Here is a 20,714-nt window from a genome sequence, read left to right as displayed (position 1 = left end):
GAAAGAGAGATTGAACGCAGTGCCCTTGTTTGGGTGTAGGGCCTGATCAGAGCCTGAAGGTACGGAGGTGCCGTTCCCCTTCACAGCTCCGTAGGCAAGACCACCTGGTCTTGTAGCGGATCGAGCTTCAACTGGAAGCCAGTGGAGAGAGCGGAGGAGCGCGGGGTGACGTGAGGAGAACTTGGGAAGGTTGAACACCAGACGGGCTGCGGCGTTCTGGATGAGTTGTAGGGTTTAATGGCACAGGCAGGGAGCCCAAGCCAACAGCGAGTTGCATAATCCCAGACGGGAGATGACAAGTGCCTGGATTAGGACTGCGCCGCTTCCTGTGTGAGGCAGGGTCGTACTCTGGAATGTTGTAGAGCATGAACCTACAGGAACGGTCACCGCCTTGATGTCGAGTTGAGAACGACAGGGTGTTGTCCAGGATCACGCCAAGGTTCTTAGCACTCTGGGAGGAGGACACAATGGAGTTGTCAACCGTGATGGCGAAGATCATGGAAAGGGCAGTCCTTCCCCGGGAGGAAGAGCAGCTCCGTCTTGCCGAGGTTCAGCTTGACGTGGTGATCCGTATCCACCACTGATATGTCTGCCAGACATGCAGAGATGCGATTCGCCACCTGGTTAATCAGAGGGGGAAGGAGAAGATTAATTGTGTGTCGTCTGCAATAGCAAATGAATAGGAGAGGCCATGTGAGGATATGACAGAGCCAAGTGACTTGGTGATATAGCGAGAATAGGAGAGGGCCCTAGAACAGAGCCCTGGGGGACACCAGTGGTGAGAGCACGTGGGTGGGACACAGACTTCTCGCCACGCCACCTGTAGGAGCGACCTTGTCAGGTAGGATGCAATCCAAGCGCAACTCCAATTTTGTGGGCAGTGGTCAACATAGCCTGTCTTCTCTGAGAGCCAGTCTGCCTTACGGCGGCCTTTCTCAATAGCAAGGCTATGCTCACTGAGCTCTGTACATAGTCAAAGCTTTCCTTAAGTTTGGGTCAGTCACAGTGGTAGGTATTCTGCCACTGTGTACTCTCTGTTTAGGGCCAAATAGCATTCTAGTTGCTCTGTTTTTTTGTTAATTCTTTCCAATGTGTCAAGTAATATATCTTTTTGTTTTCTCATGATTTGGTGGGTCTAATTGTGCTGTTGTCTGGGGCTCTGTGGGGTGTTTTGTGTTTGTGAACAGAGCCCCTAGGACCAGCTTGCTTAGGGGAACTCTTCTCCCAGGTTCATCTCTCTGTAGGTGATGGCTTTTGTTATGGAAGGTTTGGGAATCGCTTCCTTTTAGGTGTTTGTAGAATTTAACGCTCTTTTCTTCTGGATTTTTGATAATTAGTGGGTATCGCCTAATTCTGCTCTGCATGATTATTTGGTGTTCTACGTTGTACACGGAGGATATTTTTGCAGAATTCTGCATGCAGACATGCAGAGTCTCAATTTGGTGTTTGTCCCATTTTGTGAAATCTTGGTTGGTGAGCGGACCCCAGACCTCACAACCATAAAGGGCAAAGGGCTCTATGACTGATTCAAGTATTTTTAGCCAGATCCTAATTGGTATGTTGAAATTTATGTTCCTTTTGATGGCATAGAAGGCCCTTCTTGCCTTGTCTCTCAGATCGTTCACAGCTTTGTGGAAGTTACCTGTGGTGCTGATGTTTAGGCCGAGGTATGTATAGTTTTTTGTGTGCTCTCTCTGTCTAGCTCTTTCTGTCTCTCTCTCTTTGTCTAGCTCTCTCTGTATCTCTCTCTGTATCTCTCTCTGTCAGTCTCTCTCTGTCAGTCTCTCTCATTGTCTGTCTCTCTCTCTGTCTCTGTCTCTCTATTTGTCTGTCTCTCTTTCTCTCTCTGTCTCTCTCTCTCTGTCTCTCTCTCTGTCTCTCTCTGTCTAGCTCTCTCTATCTCTCTCTGTCTAGCTCTCTTTCTCTATCTCTATCGCTCTCTCTCTCTCTGTCTTGCTCCCTCTCTATCTCTATCGCTCTGTCTCTCTCTCTGTCTCTGTCTAGCTCTGTCTCTCTCTCTCTGTCTCTGTCTCTCTCTCTCTCTGTCTTTCTCTGTCTAGCTCTCTCTCTATCTCTAACGCTCTGTCTCTCTCTCTCTCTGTCTAGCTCTCTCGATCTCTCTCTGTCTCTCTTACGCTGTCTCTCTCTCTGTGTCTTACTCTTTGTCTGGCTCTCTCTATCTCTATCGCTCAGTTTTTCTCAATAAACATTACAGTAAACATCACAGAAGTTCCAAAAGATTAAAAACATTTCGAATGTCATTATGTGTATATACAGTGTTGTAACGATGTGCAAATGGTTAAAGTACAAAAGGGAAAATAAATAAGCATAAATATGGTTTGTATATACAATAGTGTTTGTTCTTCACTGGTTGCCCTTTTCTTGTGGCAACAGTTCACACATCTTGCTGCTGTGAGGCACACTGTGGTATTTCACCCAGTGAAACATCAAAATTGGGTTTGTTTTCAAATTCTTTGTGGGTCTGTGTAATCTGAGGGAAATATGTGTCTTTAATATGGTCATACATTTGTCAGGAGGTTAGGTAGTGCAGCTCAGTTTCCACCTCATTTTGTGGGCAGTGTGCACACACAGCCTGTCTTCTGTTGAGAGCCAGGTCTGCCTACGATGGCCTTCATCAATAGCAAGGCTATGCTCACTGAGTCTGTACATAGTCAAAGCTTTCCTTAAGTTTGGGTCAGTCACAGTTGTCAGGTATTCTGCCACTGTGTACTCTGTTTAGAGCCAAATAGCATTCTAGTTTGCTCTGTTTTTTGTTAATTCTTTCCAATGTGTCAAGTAATTATCTTTTTGTTTTCTCATGATTTGGTTGGGTCTAATTGTGATGCTGTCCTGGGGGTCTGTTTGTGTTTGTGAACAGAGCCCCAGGAACAGCTTGCTTAGGGGACTCTTCTCCAGGTTCATCTCTCTGTAGGTGATGGCTTTGTTATGGAAGGTTTGGGAATCGCTTCCTTATAGGTGGTTTTAACGTCTCTTTTCCTGATTTTGATAATTAACGGGTATCGGCCTAATTCTGCTCTGCGTGCATTATTTGGTGTTTTACGTTGTACACTGAGGATATTTTAGCAGAAATCTCTCTCTCTCTGTCACTCTATCTCTCTCTCTCACACACACACACACACAAGTGGGCTGGGCTGGGATGCCTGTGTGCTCTGGGAGTTGGCCTGCCTGCTGACAGTGCTAGATGGCAGGATTAGGTTGTTTCTATCAGAGAGGCGTTTCTATGCACTGTGGTTCAGGTATGCCACATGTATTATGTATCTGCACTGCCTGGATGACGGAGGAGGGAGAGCAAAACGGTTCTGCCTGAGTGTCATCCCCAGGAGAGTGTGAGAGAGGCAGAAAGAGAGCAAGAAAGAAAGAAGGAAATAAATAGAGGCACCGTGGAGGTCTATTAAAACTCACAGCAGGAGCCCTTTGTGACAACGGATCGAGTCCGTACTGCTGCTCCTTGCAGAGGAATTGGAAGAACCTCTGTCAGTAACATCCATATAAGGTGGCAGCATTTTATTTAGGTTAGAATGTAACAGAACAGACACTGTAGATTAGTCTTTCCTCTGCCCATTCCCACTTACTTCCATTTACCCCTCCCTCCCCTCCCTCCCCTCCCTCTCCTCCTCTCTCCAACTCTCTCTAACTAGCTCTTCTCTGCAGAATATCTGTGTAGTCTTTGTGGTGTTGTTTTCCTTGACCACTCCTCGTCCAGCTATGTGGTGACAGAACTGATGCAGAGTGACCTCCATAAGATCATCGTGTCACCTCAGCCCCTCAGCTCAGACCACGTCAAAGTGTTTCTCTATCAGATCCTCCGAGGTAAGACCTCTCCGACACGCTCACACACTCCCAGATCACATTACAAACATTAAAACAGGATTTTCTCACAAATATCAGTTTCAATCGTCATTGATATAAAACGGGGTGCAACCTTCGCATGAGAAACTGTTTGAAAACCGTTCAACTGGATCCTTCCTGGCATGTGTTTTTTTTGCAGGACTGAAGTACCTGCACTCAGCTGGCATCCTACATCGAGACATCAAACCTGGCAACCTACTGGTCAACAGCAACTGTGTGCTTAAGGTTGATCTACTGTTCTCTACTATCTAACATTTCCATCCTCCTGTGATGATGACATGTATTACTCAACTGATATCTACAGTGTTATATTTATGAGGTCAAGCTGGGGTTGGATTCTGCTCTGTGGAAGTACAGTGTCTGACATACACACTCACACTCCTGACTCCTGCCCTCAGTAGCAGTCTGGCGTGGTGAGTCTCTGTAGGCTGTGTTACCGGGGGTCTGATGCCCCAGTGGGATTTCTACAGTACATGATGCTGGGCTCCTGGCGTATATCTTTATCCTGGGGCTTAGTAATGGAGGCCCTGCCTGGGTTTATGCTACCCTTAGCTCCCCCTCCTCCCCCCATAGACACTGGAGGGGTGTTAGTCCACGGGTGGGGTAGAGGGAAGAGAGAGAGAGAGAAAGGAAGGAGGGAGGGAGAGGGGAGAGAACAGAGTGATTCTGTGTGTTCTCTGGCTGACTCTGGAGAACAGATTGTCTCTAGCAGACATTTACTCATTTAGCTCCTAATTCTCATTTCCCAAACGGGAAACCCTCCCCACACATTCTGTGCTATTTTCAGTGGAACCCATCCCTACCTGCCTCTGTGATGCTCCCTGCCTGCCTGTGATTGTGTGCTATCTGCCCATGATATCACTGTGTATGCCATTATTTTAGAGCGAGACACTCCTCGTTTAATTTCTGATGATGAACATAATGATGATGATGAACATCCCCTTCCAAAAATCTCCTCCCTCAGCAGCATCAGCTACTCAAGCAGTTTGATTCAGTTGTGTACAAGCAGTAATCGTCTGTAGTAACGTGACAAGGCCCGTAGCGGTGCGACACTAATGTGGCTCCCCTAATCTTTCACTTCCTGTCATTCTGTCCAGAATGTCCAGAATATTTAGCTAACATAGCAAAAACAAGAAATGGAAAACAAAACTGCTGTTATTTAGCACGTAGCTGTCATAAGAGACCGAGGTGGAAGTGTGTCCCTGTAGTGACATCGTAAAAGAGGTTGATGATCAACTTCATTGAGTGTTTTCATTGGAAAATGTCATTAGTGACGCTTTTCTGATATACAGTGGCTTACGAAAATACTCACCCCCCTTGACATTTTTCCTATTTTGTTGCCTTACTACCTGGAATTAAAATAGATTTTTGGGGGGGTTTGTATCATTTGGTTTACGCAACATGCCTATGACTTTGAAGATGCAAAACATGTTTTATTTTGAAACAAACAAGAAATAAGACAAAAAAACTGAACTTGAGCATGCATAACAATTCCACTCCCGAAGTCAATACTTTGTAGAGCCACCTTTTGCAGCAATTACAGCTGCAAGTCTCTTGGGGTATGTCTCTATAAGCTTGGCACATCTAGCCACTGGGATTTTTGCCCATTCTTCAAGGCAGAACTGCTCCAGCTCCTTTAAGTTGAATGGGTTCCGCTGGTTACAGCAATCTTTAAGTCATTCCACAGATTCTCATTTGGATTGAGGTCTGGGCTTTGACTAGGCTATTCCAAGACATTTAAATGTTTCCCATTAAACCACTCGAGTGTTGCTTTAGCAGTATGCTTAGGGTCATTGTCCTGCTGGAAGGTGAATCTCCGTCCCAGTCTCAAATCTCTGGAAGACTGAAACAGGTTTCCCTCTAGAATTTCCCTGTATTTAGCGCCATCCATCATTCCTTCAATTCTGACCAGTTTCCCAGTCCCTGCCGATGAAAAACATCCCCACAGCATGATGCTGCCACTACCATGCTTCACTGTGGATGGTGTTCTTGGGGTGATGAGAGGTGTTGGGTTTGCGCCAGTAATAGCGTTTTCCTTGATGGCCAAAAATCCAAATTTTAGTCTTATCTGACCAGAGTACCCCTTCATCCATATGTTTGGGGAATCTCCCACATGCCTTTTGGCGAACACCAAACTTGTTAGCTTGTTTTTTTCTTTAAGCAATGGCTTTTTTCAGGCCACTCTTCCGTAAAGCCCAGCTCTTTGGAGTGTACAGCTTAAAGTGGTCCTATGGATCATCTTTAGTCTCTTTGTTGCCTCTCTGATTAATGCCCTCCTCACCTGGTCCTTGAGTTTTGGTGGGCGGCCTCTCTTGGCAGGTTTGTTGTGGTGCCATATTCTTTACATGTTTTAATAATGGATTTAATGGTGCTCCGTGGGATGTTCAAAGTTTCTGATATATTTTTATAACCCAACCCTGATCTGTACTTCTCCACAACTTTGTCCCTGACCTGTTTGGAGAGCTCTTTGGTCTTCATGGTGCCGCTTGCTTGGTGGTGCCCCTTGCTTAGTGGTGTTGCAGACTCTGGGGCCTTTCAGAACAGGTGTATATATACTGATATCATGTGACAGATCATGTGACACTTAGATTGCATACAGGTGGACTCTATTTAACTAATTATGTGACTTCTGAAGGTAATTGGTTGCAACAGATCCTATTTAGGGGCCTCATAGCAGAGGGGATGAATACATATGCACGCACCCCTTTTCTTTTTATATAATTTTTTGAAACAAGTAATTTTTTTCATTTCACTTCACCGATTTGGACTATTTTGTGTATGTCCATTACATGAAATCTAAATAAATATCAATTTAAATAACAGGTTGTAATGCAACAAAATAGGAAAAACACCAAGGGGGATGAATACTTTGGCAAGGCACTGTAACTGCTCATCCCTTGAAGAGCTTGGGGGAAGTGAGATATGAGTCAACAAAGAATTTCGGAGCAGCGCGTTAGTCCTTTTATGAACGATCCAAATATTCCATTTTTTTGAGTCTTTAGAAGACAATGTTCTCATTCAGTTATTTAACAATTGATACTGGCCAGTCACAGTAAGCTACCAAATAATAAATGGTGTATCTTGTAAGAAGCTGCATGCATCTAAACCTTAGGTTAGTTTGGGTTGGGAGGACTAGTCTATTTGTGTATTGGTATTGATGGATGTATTAATGTGAACATGTTCTCCCCCTTCATCCCTCTCCAGATCTGTGACTTTGGGCTGGCGCGGTTGGAGGAGCTGGACGAGTCTCGTCACATGACTCAGGAGGTGGTGACACAGTATTACCGTGCGCCAGAAATCCTCATGGGCAGCCACCATTACACCAACGCCATCGACATCTGGTCTGTAGGATGCATCTTTGCCGAGCTACTGGGCCGACGCATCCTGTTCCAGGCACAAAGTCCCATCCAACAGGTAACCAATACTGTAAACACTGTGGACATGTTGATCTGACATGGGATACTTGCTGATCTAGTATTCAGTGTAGAGCATTTCTGGGCTTACTTTATAAGAAAAAAATGTATTGGCTATCCTTGGTTGTGTTTGTTAGTCAGTAGACTTCACTGAGGTGTGTTTTTTCAGCTTGGTTTGAGCTTTCAGAGATAAAGTCTGTATTTGAAAACAGGACAGAGCTTCCATGACCCCTTAATGTCGATGTCTCTCCAGACCTTGGGCTCTGGTACTGCCACATTTACCTCCCTTTCAGAGATGCCATGTTGAGTTAGCTGGGAGGGAGGAATGCAGTCTTATGTCTCAGTACACACTACTCCCTTTCACTTCTGATATCGACACAAATAGCTCATGTCTAAAATGACTTGTTCACAGACACTGTATGTTCACAATGGACTGCAAAATTGCATTCTGGAGCAATAAGTCAATACACAGTATAGCTCCCTGGAGTCCTTAACTTGGCATGCCTCTCTCAACTCCCTCGCCTTTACTGCATATGTGCCATAGCGTGTGTGTGTGTGTGTGTGAGTGAATGAGTGATTGAGTGAGAGAGTGAGTGAGTGAGTGAGTGAGTGAGTGAGTGAGTGAGTGAGTGAGTGAGTGAGTGAGTGAGTGAGTGAGTGAGTGAGTGAGTGAGTGAGTGAGTGAGTGAGTGAGTGAGTGAGTGAGTGAGTGAGTGAGTGAGTGAGTGAGTGAGTGTGGGTTTGTGTGTTTGTTCGTGCATGCGTGTCTCAAGTACAGTAACATATGCTGCATGATGTTCTTCTGTGTGTGTTCTGTGTTGTAGCTGGATCTGATCACGGACCTACTGGGCACTCCCTCTCTGGAGGCCATGAGGACAGCGTGTGAGGGGGCCAGGGCCCACATGCTCAGAGGACCACACAAACAGGTAGGGACATGGATGAGCAGTGTGTGTACTCTGGTGCAGGACAAAACATTTGTTTCCTGAGCTAGGTTTTCATAAGTCCTACAAATCAATTATATTTTCGGTAATCATGGCTGGATGGGAATATGTCTCTGTGAACAGAATGAGATTTGTTTCCACACATGGTTACAGGAGTCAGACACATCAGTGATGAGTGGTCCTCTTGGACAGCAAGATGGTGTCTTAGTGTTGTTGATGTTGTTTGTTTCATTGACTTTTGAGCCATCTTAAGCCAGAAGGGATCCTACTTCCTGCCACCAGTGCGGTCCCAGAACACATCGTGCCATCGTGGGGGAAGGCAGGGGGGCTTGATGGTGGTCTGAATTTTTTTTATGACACTCGCAGAAATGCAGTGGTAGGAAATATACATTTGTGGTTAATCTTTTCATCACAAAACCGACTGATATTGACAACTACATTTCATTGGCAAGATTAGAAAATGTAGGCATTACATGCCAGCAACACACGCTGACACCACACATCCAATTATTTTTTATTTATTATTATTTATTTTTCAAAAAGGCTTTACGGCGAAAGCACACCATGCGATTATCTGAGGACAGCGCCCCACACACAAAAGCATTACATACATTTTCCAACCAAGCAGAGGCGTCACGAAAGTCAGAAATAGCGATAAAATAAATCACTTACCTTTGAAGTTCTTCATCTGGTTGCAATCACAAGGGTCCCAGCTACATAACAAATGGTCCTTTTGTTCGATAAAGTCCTTCTTTATATCCCAAAAAAGTGTTTCATTGGCGCGCTAAACTCAGTAATCCACCAGTTTCCCTCGTTGCATACAAATGAAGCCCGTAAATTACCAATAAACTTCTTCCAAACATATAAACAACGTTCCTAATCAATCCTCAGGCACCCTAATATGTAAATAAACGATAAAATTTAGGACGGAGAATACCAGAGACCATTACTGGAGATAAATAACGATGTACGCCCACTCACCGGAACGCGCAACAAACACTACAGCCAAAATGGGAGCCACTTACTAAAACTACAGATTCTAGCTCATTTAAAAAAAACAAGCCTGAAACTCTTTCTAAAGACTATTGACATCTAGTGGAAGCCCTAGGAACTGCAATCTGGGAGGTCTTCCTTTTATATTCCCATTGACAGCCATAGTAATCAAGGAGGAGCTGAATTTTTTTTTTCTGGATGGATTGTCCTCGGGTTTTCGCCTGCCATATCAGTTCTGTTATACTCACAAACATTATTTTAACAGTTTTGGAAACTTTAGAGTGTTTTCTATCCAATACTACCACTCATATGCATATCCTAGCTTCTGGGCCTGAGTTACAGGCAGTTTACTTTGGGCAAATTCTTATTTTCAATGACGGCCTAGGAACAGTGAGTTAACTACCTTGTTCAGGGGCAGCACTACAGATTTTTAAGGATTCGATCTTGCAACCTTTCGGTTACTAGTCCAATGCTCTAACCACTAGGCTACCTGCCGCCCACTTGTATATCCAGTATATCTGACCAAATTATGAAAGACAATTATTGTAATTTTTAATTCTGTAAATTGAGTGTGGAATAGGTGAATAATGATTGTTGTTTATCAACAATGACAAGCCACCGGGGTCTGACAACTTGGATAGAAAATTACTGAGGATAATAGCAGACAATATTACCACTCTTATTTGCCATATTTTTAATTTAAGCCTACTAGAAAGTGTGTGCCCTCAAGCCTGGAAGAAAGCAAAAGTAATTCCGCGACTTAAGAATAGTAAAGCCCCCTTTACTGGCTCAAATAGCCGACCAATTGGCCTGTTACCAACCCTTAGTAAACTTTTGGGAAAAATTGTGTTTGACCAGACACAATGCTATTTTACAGGAAACAAATTGACAACAGACTTCCAGCACGCTTATAGGGAAGGACATTCAACAAGCACAGCACTTACTGTACACAGATTACTGATGATTGGCTGAGAGAAATTGATGATAAACAGATTGTGGGGGCTGTTTTGTTATACTTCAATGCGGCTTTTGATATTATCAATCATAGTCTTCTGCTAGAAAAACATATGTGTTATTGCTTTACACCCCTTGCTATATTGTGGATAAAGAGTTACCTGTCTAACAGAACACGGAGTGTTCTTTATTGAAAACCTCTCCAACACAATCCAGGTAGAATCAGGAATACCCCAGGGCAGCTGTCTAGGCCACTTACTTTTTTCAATCTTTACTAAAGACATGCCACTGTGTCTATGTATGTGGATGACTCAACACTATACACGTCAGCTACTACAGAGACTGAAATGACTGCAACACTTAAAGAGCTGCAGTTAGTTTCAGAGTGGGTGGCAGGGAATAAGTTAGTCCTAGGTATTTCTAAAACTAAAAGCATTGTATTTGGGACAAATCACTCAAAAAACCCTAAACCTCAACTAAATCTTGTAATGAATAATGTGTTGAGTTGTGTTGAGTTGAGGTGACTAAACTGCTTGGAGTAACCCTGGATTGTAAACTGTCATGGTCAAAACATATTGATACAACAGAAGCTAAGATGGGGAGAAGTCTGTCCATAATAAAGCATTACTATAAAAATCTAACTTTCATGAAATCACACATGAAAGACACCAAATTAAAGCTACACTTGTTGTGAATCGAGCCAACATGTCTGATTTCAAAAAGGATTTACGGCGAAAGCACACCAAACGATTATGTTAGGTCAGTAGATAGCCACAGAAAACACAGCCATTTTTCCAGCCAAAGAGAGGAGTAACAAAAAGCAGAAATAGAGATAAAATGAATCACTAACCTTTGATGATCTTCATCAGATGACACTCATAGGACTTCATGTTACACAATACATGTATGTTTTGTTCGGTAAAGTTCATATTTATATCCAAAAATCMGAGTTTAGGCGGGACGCTACTGTCTCACTTGGCAAAAAGCCAGAGAAAATGCAGAGCGCCAAATTCAAATHAATTACTATGAAAATTACTATAAAAATCTAACTTTCATTAAATCACACATGAAAGTTACCAAATTAAAGCTACACTGGTTTTGAATCCAGCCAACATGTCAGAATTCAAATAGGCTTTTCGGCGAAAGCAAACAATGCTATTATCTGAGGATAGCACCATTGTAAACAAAGAGAGAGAAGCATATTTCAACCCTGCAGGCGCGACACAAAATGCAGAAATAAAAATATAATTCATGCCTTACATTTGACGAGCTTCTGTTGTTGGCACTCTATGTCCCATAAACATCACAAATGGTCCTTTTGTTTGATTAATTCCGTCGATATATATCCAAAATGTCCATTTATTTGGCCTGTTTGATCCAGAAAAACACCGCTTCCAAATTGCTCAAACGTGACTACAAAATATCTCAAAGGTTACCTGTAAACTTTGCCAAAAAATGTCAAACTACTTTTGTAATACAACTTTAGGTATTTTTTTACGTTAATAATCATTACACAAAGGAATTACCTCAACCAATTTCTCAAGACTGTTGACATCCAGTGGAAGTGGTAGGAACTGCAAGCAGGTCGATTAGAAATCTGGTTTCCCAATGAAAACTCATTGAAAAGAGAGTGACCTCAAAAAAAAAAAAATCGGAATGATTTGTCCTCGGGGTTTCGCCTGCTAAATAAGTTCTGTTATACTCACAGACCTGATTTTTACAGTTTTAGAAACTTCAGAGTTTTCTCTATCCAAATCTACTAACAATACGCATATCTTATCTTCAGGGGATGAGTAGCTGGCAGTTGAATTTGGGTATGCTTTTCATCCAAACGTGAAAATGCTGCCCCCTATCCTAGAGAAGTTAACAGCACTATCAAGGCAGGTCCTACAGGCCTAGTTTTGTCACACCTGGACTACTGTTCAGTCGTGTGGTCAGGTACCCACAAAAAGGGTCTTAGGTAAATTGCAATTAGCTCAGAACAAGGAAGCACGGCTGGCCCTTGGATATAAACAGAGAGCTAACATTAAGAATATGCATGTCAATCTCTCCTAGCTCAAAGTGAATGAGAGATTGACTTCATCACTACTTGTATTTGTGAGAGGTATTGACATGTTGAATGCCCCGAGCTGTCTGTTTGAACGACTAGCACACAGCTCGGACACCCATGCATACCCCACAAGAAATGCCACCAGAGGTCTCTTCACAGTCCCCAAGTCCAGAACAGACTTTGGGAGGCGCACATTACTACATAGAGCCATGACTACATCAAGTAACTACCACATCAAGTAACTGATGCAAGCAGTAAAATTAGATTTAAAAAACACCTTATGGAACAGCGAGGACTGTGAAGCAACACAAACATAGGTACAGACACATGCATACACACACACAATAACATACGCACTACACACACGTACACATGGATTTTGTATTGTAGATATGTGGTAGGGGTGGAGTAGGAGCCTGAAGGCACACAGTGTGAATGTATTGTAATGTTTTTTAAATTTTTATAACTGCATTAATTTTGCTGGAACCCAGGAAGAGTAGCTGCTACATTGACAGCAGCTAATGGAGATCCATTATAAATACAAATACAAATCTTACACCCCCAATCCCTCCAACAATGCTGGTCCTCTACCTGCAAGGTGGTTGTTCATCTTACACCCCCTCCCCTCCAACCGTGCTGGTCCTCTACCTGCAGGGTGGTTGTTCATCTTACACCCCCTCCCCTCCAACCGTGCTGGTCCTCTACCTGCAGGGTGGTGTGGTTCATCTTACACCCCTCCCCTCCAACCGTGCTGGTCCTCTACCTGCAAGGTGGTTGTTCATCTTACACCCCCTCCCCTCCAACCGTGCTGGTCCTCTACCTGCAAGGTGGTTGTTCATCTTACACCCCTCCCCTCCAACCGTGTGGTCCTCTACTGCAGGTGGCTGTTCATCTTACACCCCCTCCCTCCAACCGTGCTGATCCTCTACCTGCAGGGTGGTTGTTCATCTTACACCCCCCCCCCCCCCCCCCTCCAACGTGCTGGTCCTCTACCTGCAGGGTGGTTGTTCATCTTACACCCCTCCAACCGTGCTGGTCCCTCTACCTGCAGGGTGGTTGTTCATCTTACACCCCCCCCCCCCCTCCAACCGTGCTGGTCCTCTACCTGCAGGGTGTTGTTCATCTTCACCCCCTCCAACCGTGCTGGTCCTCTACCTGCAGGGTGGTTGTTCATCTTACACCCCCCCCCCCTCAACCGTGCTGGTCCTCTACCTGCAGGGTGGTTGTTCATCTTACACCCCCCCCCCCCCTTCCAACCGTGCTGGTCCTCTACCTGCAGGGTGGCTGTTCATCTTACCCACCCCCCCCCTCCCCTCCAACCGTGCTGGTCCTCTACCTGCAGGGTGGCTGTTCATCTTACACCACCCCCCCCCTCCCCTCCAACCGTGCTGGTCCTCTACCTGCAGGGTGGTTGTTCATCTTACACCCCCCCTTCCAACCGTGCTGGTCCTCTACCTGCAGGGTGGCTGTTCATCTTACACCCCCGCCCCCCCTCCCCTCCAACCGTGCTGGTCCTCTACCTGCAGGGTGGTTGTTCATCTTACACCCCTCCAACCGTGCTGGTCCTCTACTGCAGGGTGGTTGTTCATCTTACACCCCCCCCCCCCCTCCAACCGTGCTGGTCCTCTACCTGCAGGGTGGTTGTTCATCTTACACCCCCTCCAACCGTGCTGGTCCTCTACCTGCAGGGTGGTTGTTCATCTTACACCCCCCCCCCCTCCAACCGTGCTGGTCCTCTACCTGCAGGGTGGTTGTTCATCTTACACCCCCCCCCCCCTTCCAACCGTGCTGGTCCTCTACCTGCAGGGTGGCTGTTCATCTTACACCACCCCCCCTCCCCTCCAACCGTGCTGGTCCTCTACCTGCAGGGTGGCTGTTCATCTTCACACCCCCCCCCCCTCCCCTCCAACCGTGCTGGTCCTCTACCTGCAGGGTGGTTGTTCATCTTACACCCCCCCCCCCTCCAACCGTGCTGGTCCTTACCTGCAGGGTGGCTGTTCATCTCCACCCCCCCCTCCCCTCCAACCGTGCTGGTCCTCTACCTGCAGGGTGGTTGTTCATTTACACCCCCCCCCCCCCCCTCCAACCGTGCTGGTCCTCTACCTGCAGGGTGGTTGTTCATCTTACACCCCCCCCCCCCTCCAACCGTGCTGGTCCTCTACCTGCAGGGTGGCTGTTTCATCTTACACCACCCCCCCCCCCCCCTCCCCTCCAACCGTGCTGGTCCTCTACCTGCAGGGTGGCTGTTCATCTTACACCCCCCCCCTCCCCTCCAACCGTGCTGGTCCTCTACCTGCAGGGTGGTTGTTCATCTTACACCCCCCTCCCCTCCAACCGTGCTGGTCCTCTACCTGCAGGGTGGTTGTTCATCTTACACCCCCTCCCCTCCAACCGTGCTGGTCCTCTACCTGCAGGGTGGTTGTTCATCTTACACCCCCTCCCCTCCAACAATGCTGGTCCTCTACCTGCAGGGTGGCTGTTCATCTTACACCCCCTCCCTCCAACCGTGCTGGTCCTCTTCATCTTACACCCCCCCCCCCCCTCCAACCGTACTGGTCCTCTACCTGCAGGGTGGCTGTTCATCTTACACCCCCCCCCTTCCAACCGTGCTGGTCCTCTACTTGCAGGGTGGCTGTTCATCTTACACCACCCCCCTCCCCTCCAACCGTGCTAGTCCTCTACCTGCAGGGTGGCTGTTCATCTTACACCACCCCCTCCCTCCAACAATGCTGGTCCTCTACCTGCAGGGTGGCTGTTCATCTTACACCACCCCCCCCCCTCCCCTCCATCCAACCGTGCTGGTCCTCTACCTGCAGGGTGGTTGTTCATCTTACACCCCCCCTCCCTCCAAAACATGCTGGTCCTCTACCTGCAGGGTGGCTGTTCATCTTACACCCCCTCCCCTCCAACCGTGCTGGTTCTCTACCTGCAGGGTGGTTGTTCATCTTACACCCCTCCCCTCCAACAATGCTGGTCCTCTACCTGCAGGGTGGTTGTTCATCTTACACCCCCTCCCCTCCAACCGTGCTGGTCCTCTACCTGCAGGTGGCTGTTCATCTTACACCCCTCTCCCCTCCAACCGTGCTGGTCCTCTACCTGCAGGGTGGTTGTTCATCTTACACCCCCTCCCCTCCAACCGTGCTGGTTCTCTACCTGCAGGGTGGTTGTTCATCTTACACCCCCTCCCTCCAACAATGCTGGTCCTCTACCTGCAGGGTGGTTGTTCATCTTACACCCCCTCCCCTCCAACCGTGCTGGTCCTCTACCTGCAGGGTGGCTGTTCATCTTACACCCCCTCCCCTCCAACCGTGCTGGTCCTCTACCTGCAGGGTGGCTGTTCATCTTACACCCCCTCCCCTCCAACCGTGCTGGTCCTCTACCTGCAGGGTGGCTGTTCATCTTACACCCCCTCCCTCCAACCGTGCTGGTTCTCTACCTGCAGGGTGGTTGTTCATCTTACACCCCCTCCCCTCCAACATGCTGGTCCTCTACCTGCAGGTGGCTGTTCATCTTACACCCCCTCCCCTCCAACCGTGCTGGTCCTCTACCTGCAGGGTGGTTGTTCATCTTACACCCCCTCCCCTCCAACCGTGCTGGTCCTCTACCTGCAGGGTGGTTGTTCATCTTACACCCCCTCCCCTCCAACCGTGCTGTCCTCTACCTGCAGGGTGGCTGTTCATCTTACACCCCCTCCCCTCCAACCGTGCTGGTCCTCTACCTGCAGGGTGGTTGTTCATCTTACACCCCCTCCCCTCCAACCGTGCTGGTCCTCTACCTGCAGGGTGGTTGTTCATCTTACACCCCCTCCCCTCCAACCGTGCTGGTCCTCTACCTGCAAGGTGGTTGTTCATCTTACACCCCCTCCCCTCAACAATGCTGGTCCTCTACCTGCAGGGTGGCTGTTCATCTTACACCCCTCTCCCCTCCAACCGTGCTGGTCCTCTACCTGCAGGGTGGCTGTTCATCTTACACCCCCTCCCCTCCAACCGTGCTGGTCCTCTACCTGCAGGGTGGCTGTTCATCTTACACCCCCTCCCCTCCAACCATGCTGGTCCTCTACCTGCAGGGTGGTTGTTCTCTTACACCCCCCCCCCTCTCCCCTCCAACCATTAGCGCTGGGAATTGCCAGAGCCCTCACTACCAGCAATGCTCTACCTGCAGGGTGGCTATTCATTGACCAATTGCATCTATCTGTGGATGGGTATTCACACGTTGGCCACATTCAGTACATACAATCTCTTCAAATGACCTGATTTTAGCTGTTCCTTCAGATGCAAGTTCAAAGGTTACAAGATGCAGCCAGAGGTTAACACATACTTGGAAGTTATTTGGAGGGTTGAGGGAGCTGCTTATTCATGTGAGAGGACAAGGTCTTTGTGAAGATGGGGAGAATGAAGCATCACAGAGAGCCCCTGCCCTCCTATCATCCCCCTTTCATTTCCCTCTGGGAGGGGGTGAAGAACCTGCGAGAGGAGGATAAGAGGGAGGTTAGGGTGCAGGAGAGAGGAGAGGGTGAGAGGAGAGCTTGACCAAAGAAGGGGTTCATTTTTACACAATGGGGGTCTGGGGTGTTGGAGCTTGGGACGGAAGGAGGGAGAAAAGATAGGAGGGAAACATGGAGAGAGGAGGAGGGCAGGCAGACCGAGTGCAGCTTTTAAAGACAAGGTTTTCATGGACCTCAGTACATCTGCTTATTCTCACAAATGGCGAGAACGTCCACAGAGGAGTACAGGCACTTGGGCTGCTTCTCACTAACTTAATGTAGCTTCCTCTTCTCTCCTCTCCTTCTCACTAACCCAACTTCTCACTAACCCAAGAGATATGCGCAATGCCATCAGGGCTACGCCAAATAAAAATGTGATTCATTTTATTATTTATTTATTTTTTACATTTTCTTTTCTTTACATTTTCAAACCTTCCATTTATTTTTTCCAATGGGGCTATACATTTTGGTGAGTTTTTTTTCTTCCCTGAGTAGCTTCGTTTCACTGCCAAAAATCAAATTAAGCCATCTAGTGTTCAGCGAAATAACAACACAATGTCAAATACAGGTAGCCTAGTCAAATAATTAACATCCAATCACATTAACCGTTACTCTCTCGCGGGAATTCCACTAACGGTTTGTATGTAGCCAAACATAGCTTCTGCTCATGTTGGTATCTGTACTGATGGCGCAAAAGCAATGACAGGTAGACATAGTGGAGTGGTAACGCGTGTGCAAGCAGTTGCTCCCGGTACACTGCAGCATCCACCGAGAGGCTCTTGCTGCCAAGGGAATGCCTGACAGACGAGCTTAAAGTTTTAATTACTGACCATAATTTTAATGAATTATCTGAATCTAGGATTACAGGGACTCTCCGCAACTATATTCAATGTGTGGGACAAAATTGAGGCTATGATTACGAAGTCAAATCAAATCAAATTTTATTTGTCACATACACATGGTTAGCAGATGTTAATGCGAGTGTAGCGAAATGCTTGTGCTTATGGTTCCGACAATGCAGTAATAACCAACGAGTAATCTAACCTATCAATTCCACAACTACTACCTTATACACACAAGTGTAAAGGGATAAAGAATATGTACATAAAGATATATGAATGATTGATGGTACAGAACGGCATAGGCAAGATGCGTAGAATGCGTATCAGAGTACAGTATATACATATGAGATGAGTAATGAAGGGTATGTAAACATAAAAGTGGCATTGTTTAAAGGGCTAGTGATACATTTTTGATCAATTTCCATCAATTTCCATTATTAAAGTGGGCTGGAGTTGAGTCAGTATGTTGGCAGCAGCCACTCAATGTTAGTGGTGGCTGTTTAACAGTCTGATGGCTTGAGATAGAAGCTGTTTTTCAGTCTCTCGGTCCCTGCTTTGATGCTCCTGTACTGACCTCGCCTTCTGGATGATAGCGGGTGGAACAGGCAGTGGCTCGGGGGGTTGTTGTCCCGGATGTCTTTATGGCCTTCCTGTGACATCGGGTGGTGTAGGTGTCCTGGAGGGCAGGTGTTTGCCCCCAGTGATGCGCTGTGCAGACCTCACTACCCTCTGGAGAGCCTTACGGTTGTGGCGGAGCAGTTGCCATACCAGGCGGTGATACAGCCCGACAGGATGCTCTCGATTGTGCATCTGTAGAAGTTTGTGAGTGCTTATGGTGACAAGCCGAAGTTTCTTCAGCCTCCTGAGGTTGAAAAGGTGCTGCTGCGCCTTCTTCACAACGCTGTCTGTGTGGGTGGAACAATTCAGTTTGTCCGTGATGTGTAGCCGAGGAACTTAAAACGTACTACCCTCTCCACTACTGTACCGTCGATGTGGATAGGGGGGTGCTCCCTCTGCTGTTTCCTGAAGTCCAAATCATCTCTTTGTTTTGTTTGACGTTGTGTGTAGGGTTATATTCCTGACACCACACTCCGAGGGCCCTCACCTCCTCCCTGTAGGCCGTCTCGTTGTGTGTTGGTAATCAAGCCTACCACTGTGTGTGTCGTCCGCAAACTTGATGATTGAGTTGGAGGCGTGCATGGCCACGCCAGTCGTGGGTGAATAGGGAGTACAGGAGAGGCTCAGAACGCACCCTTGTGGGGCCCCAGTGTTGAGGATCAGCGGGGTGGAAGCGATGTTGTTTTACCCTTACCCTCACACACCTGGTGGCGGCCCGTCAGGAAGTCCAGTAACCCGTTGTTTGACAGGGCGGGGTCGAGACCCAGGATCTCGTATAGGTATTCCTCTTGTCCAGATGGGTTAGGCAGTGTGCAGTGTGGTTGCAATTGCGTCGTCTGTGGACCTATTGGGGCGGTAAGCAATTGGAGTGGGTCTAAGGTGTCAGGTATGTGGAGGTGATATGGTCCCTTGACTAGTCATCTCCAAAGACTTCATTGATGACGAAGTGAGTGCTAGCGAGGCGGTAGTTTGTTTTAGCTCAGTTACCTTTAGCTTTCTTGGGAACAGGAACAATGGGGCCTCTTGAGCTGTGGAACAGCAGACTGGGATAAGGATTGATTGAATATGTCTGTAAACACACCAGCCAGCTGGTCTGCGCATGCTCTGAGGACGCGGCTGGGGATGCCGTCTGGGCCTGCAGCCTTGCGAGGGTTAACACGTTTAAATGTTTTACTCACGTCGGCTGCAGTGAAGGAGAGTCCCCAGGTTTTGGTAGCGGGCTGTGTCAGTGGCACTGTATTGTCCTCAAAGCGAGCAAAGAAGTTATTTAGGAGCAAGACATCCTGGGAGCAAGACATCCTGGTCCGCGACGGGGCTGGTTTTCTTTTTGTAGTCCGTGATTGACTGTACACCCTGCCACATACCTCTTGTGTCTGAGCCGTTGATTTGCAACTCTACTTTGTCTCTATACTGACGCTTAGCTTGTTTGATTGCCTTGCGGAGGGAATAGCTACACTGTTTGTATTTTGGTCATGTTTCCGGTCACCTTGCCCTGGTTAAAAGCAGTGGTTCGCGCTTTCAGTTTCGCGCGAATGCTGCGATCAATCCACGGTTTCTGGTTTGGGAATGTTTTAATAGTTGCTGTGGGTACGACACCGCCGATGCACTTCTTAATGAACTCGCTCACCGAATCAGCGTATTCGTCAATGTTGTTGTTGGACGCAATGCGGAACATATCCCAATCCACGTGATCGAAGCAGTCTTGAAGCGTGGAWTCAGATTGGTCGGACCAGCGTTGAACAGACCTGAGCGCGGGAGCTTCTTGTTTTAGTTTCTGTCTGTAGGCTGGAAGCAACAAAATGGAGTCGTGGTCAGCTTTTCCGAAAGGAGGGCGGGGGAGGGCCTTATATGCGTCGCGGAAGTTAGAATATCAATGATCCAGGGTTTTACCAGCCCTGGTTGCGCAATCGATATGCTGATAGAATTTAGGGAGTCTTGTTTTCAGATTTGCCTTGTTAAATCCCCAGCTACAATGAATGCAGCCTCAGGATATGTTGTTTCCAGTTTGGAGCTCTTCTCTGTCTGCATTAACAACGACAACACACAGGTCTTTCCATCACTGTATGATTTTAGTGTGCAAATTAACTCAAGTTTACGGACAATGTCAAATGTGATATAGCAAAGCACCTGAGTGAGTTGAGTGCGCAATTACGGAGGTACTTTCCCGAAACGGATGACACAAACAACTGGATTCGTTATCCCTGTCATGCCCTGCCTCCAGTCCACTTACTGATATCTGAACAAGAGAGCCTCACCGAAATTGCAACCAGCGGTTCTGTGAAAATTTAATTTAATCAGAAGCCACTGCCTGCTTTCTGGATTGGGTTGCGCTCAGAGTAACCTGCCTTGGCAAATCGCGCTGTTAAGACACCCTTTGCAACCACGTACCAATGTGAGAGTTGATTCTTGGCCCTCACTAGCATGAAAATTATTTAAGACTGAGACTCTCTCCAATACAACCCAACATTGCAGAGTTATGTGCATCCTTTCAAGCACACCCTTCTCATTAACCTGTGGTGAGTTATTCACTATTTACGTTGAACAAATAAG

The 20,714-nt window shown here is 46.9% G+C and overlaps 1 protein-coding gene across 1 annotated transcript in view; it reads left to right on the top strand.

Annotated features, from left to right (window-relative positions):
• Positions 1-485: 485 nt before the first annotated feature.
• LOC112074031 (serine/threonine-protein kinase NLK) overlaps positions 486-20,714 on the top strand; it is a 36,635-nt gene continuing 16,406 nt past the window's right edge. Inside the window, exons 1-5 of the mRNA XM_024141254.2 lie at positions 486-563; positions 3,660-3,831; positions 4,010-4,095; positions 7,075-7,284; positions 8,108-8,209. Of these exons, the coding sequence (XP_023997022.2) occupies positions 486-563; positions 3,660-3,831; positions 4,010-4,095; positions 7,075-7,284; positions 8,108-8,209 (648 nt within the window). The remainder of the gene's footprint in view (positions 564-3,659; positions 3,832-4,009; positions 4,096-7,074; positions 7,285-8,107; positions 8,210-20,714) is intronic.

The sequence above is a fragment of the Salvelinus sp. IW2-2015 genome, unplaced genomic scaffold (assembly GCF_002910315.2).
Source record: "Salvelinus sp. IW2-2015 unplaced genomic scaffold, ASM291031v2 Un_scaffold2469, whole genome shotgun sequence".
Classification (NCBI taxonomy): domain Eukaryota; kingdom Metazoa; phylum Chordata; class Actinopteri; order Salmoniformes; family Salmonidae; genus Salvelinus; species Salvelinus sp. IW2-2015.
Note: the sequence above shows the minus strand (reverse complement) of the source record. Positions and strands in the feature narration are given on the sequence as shown.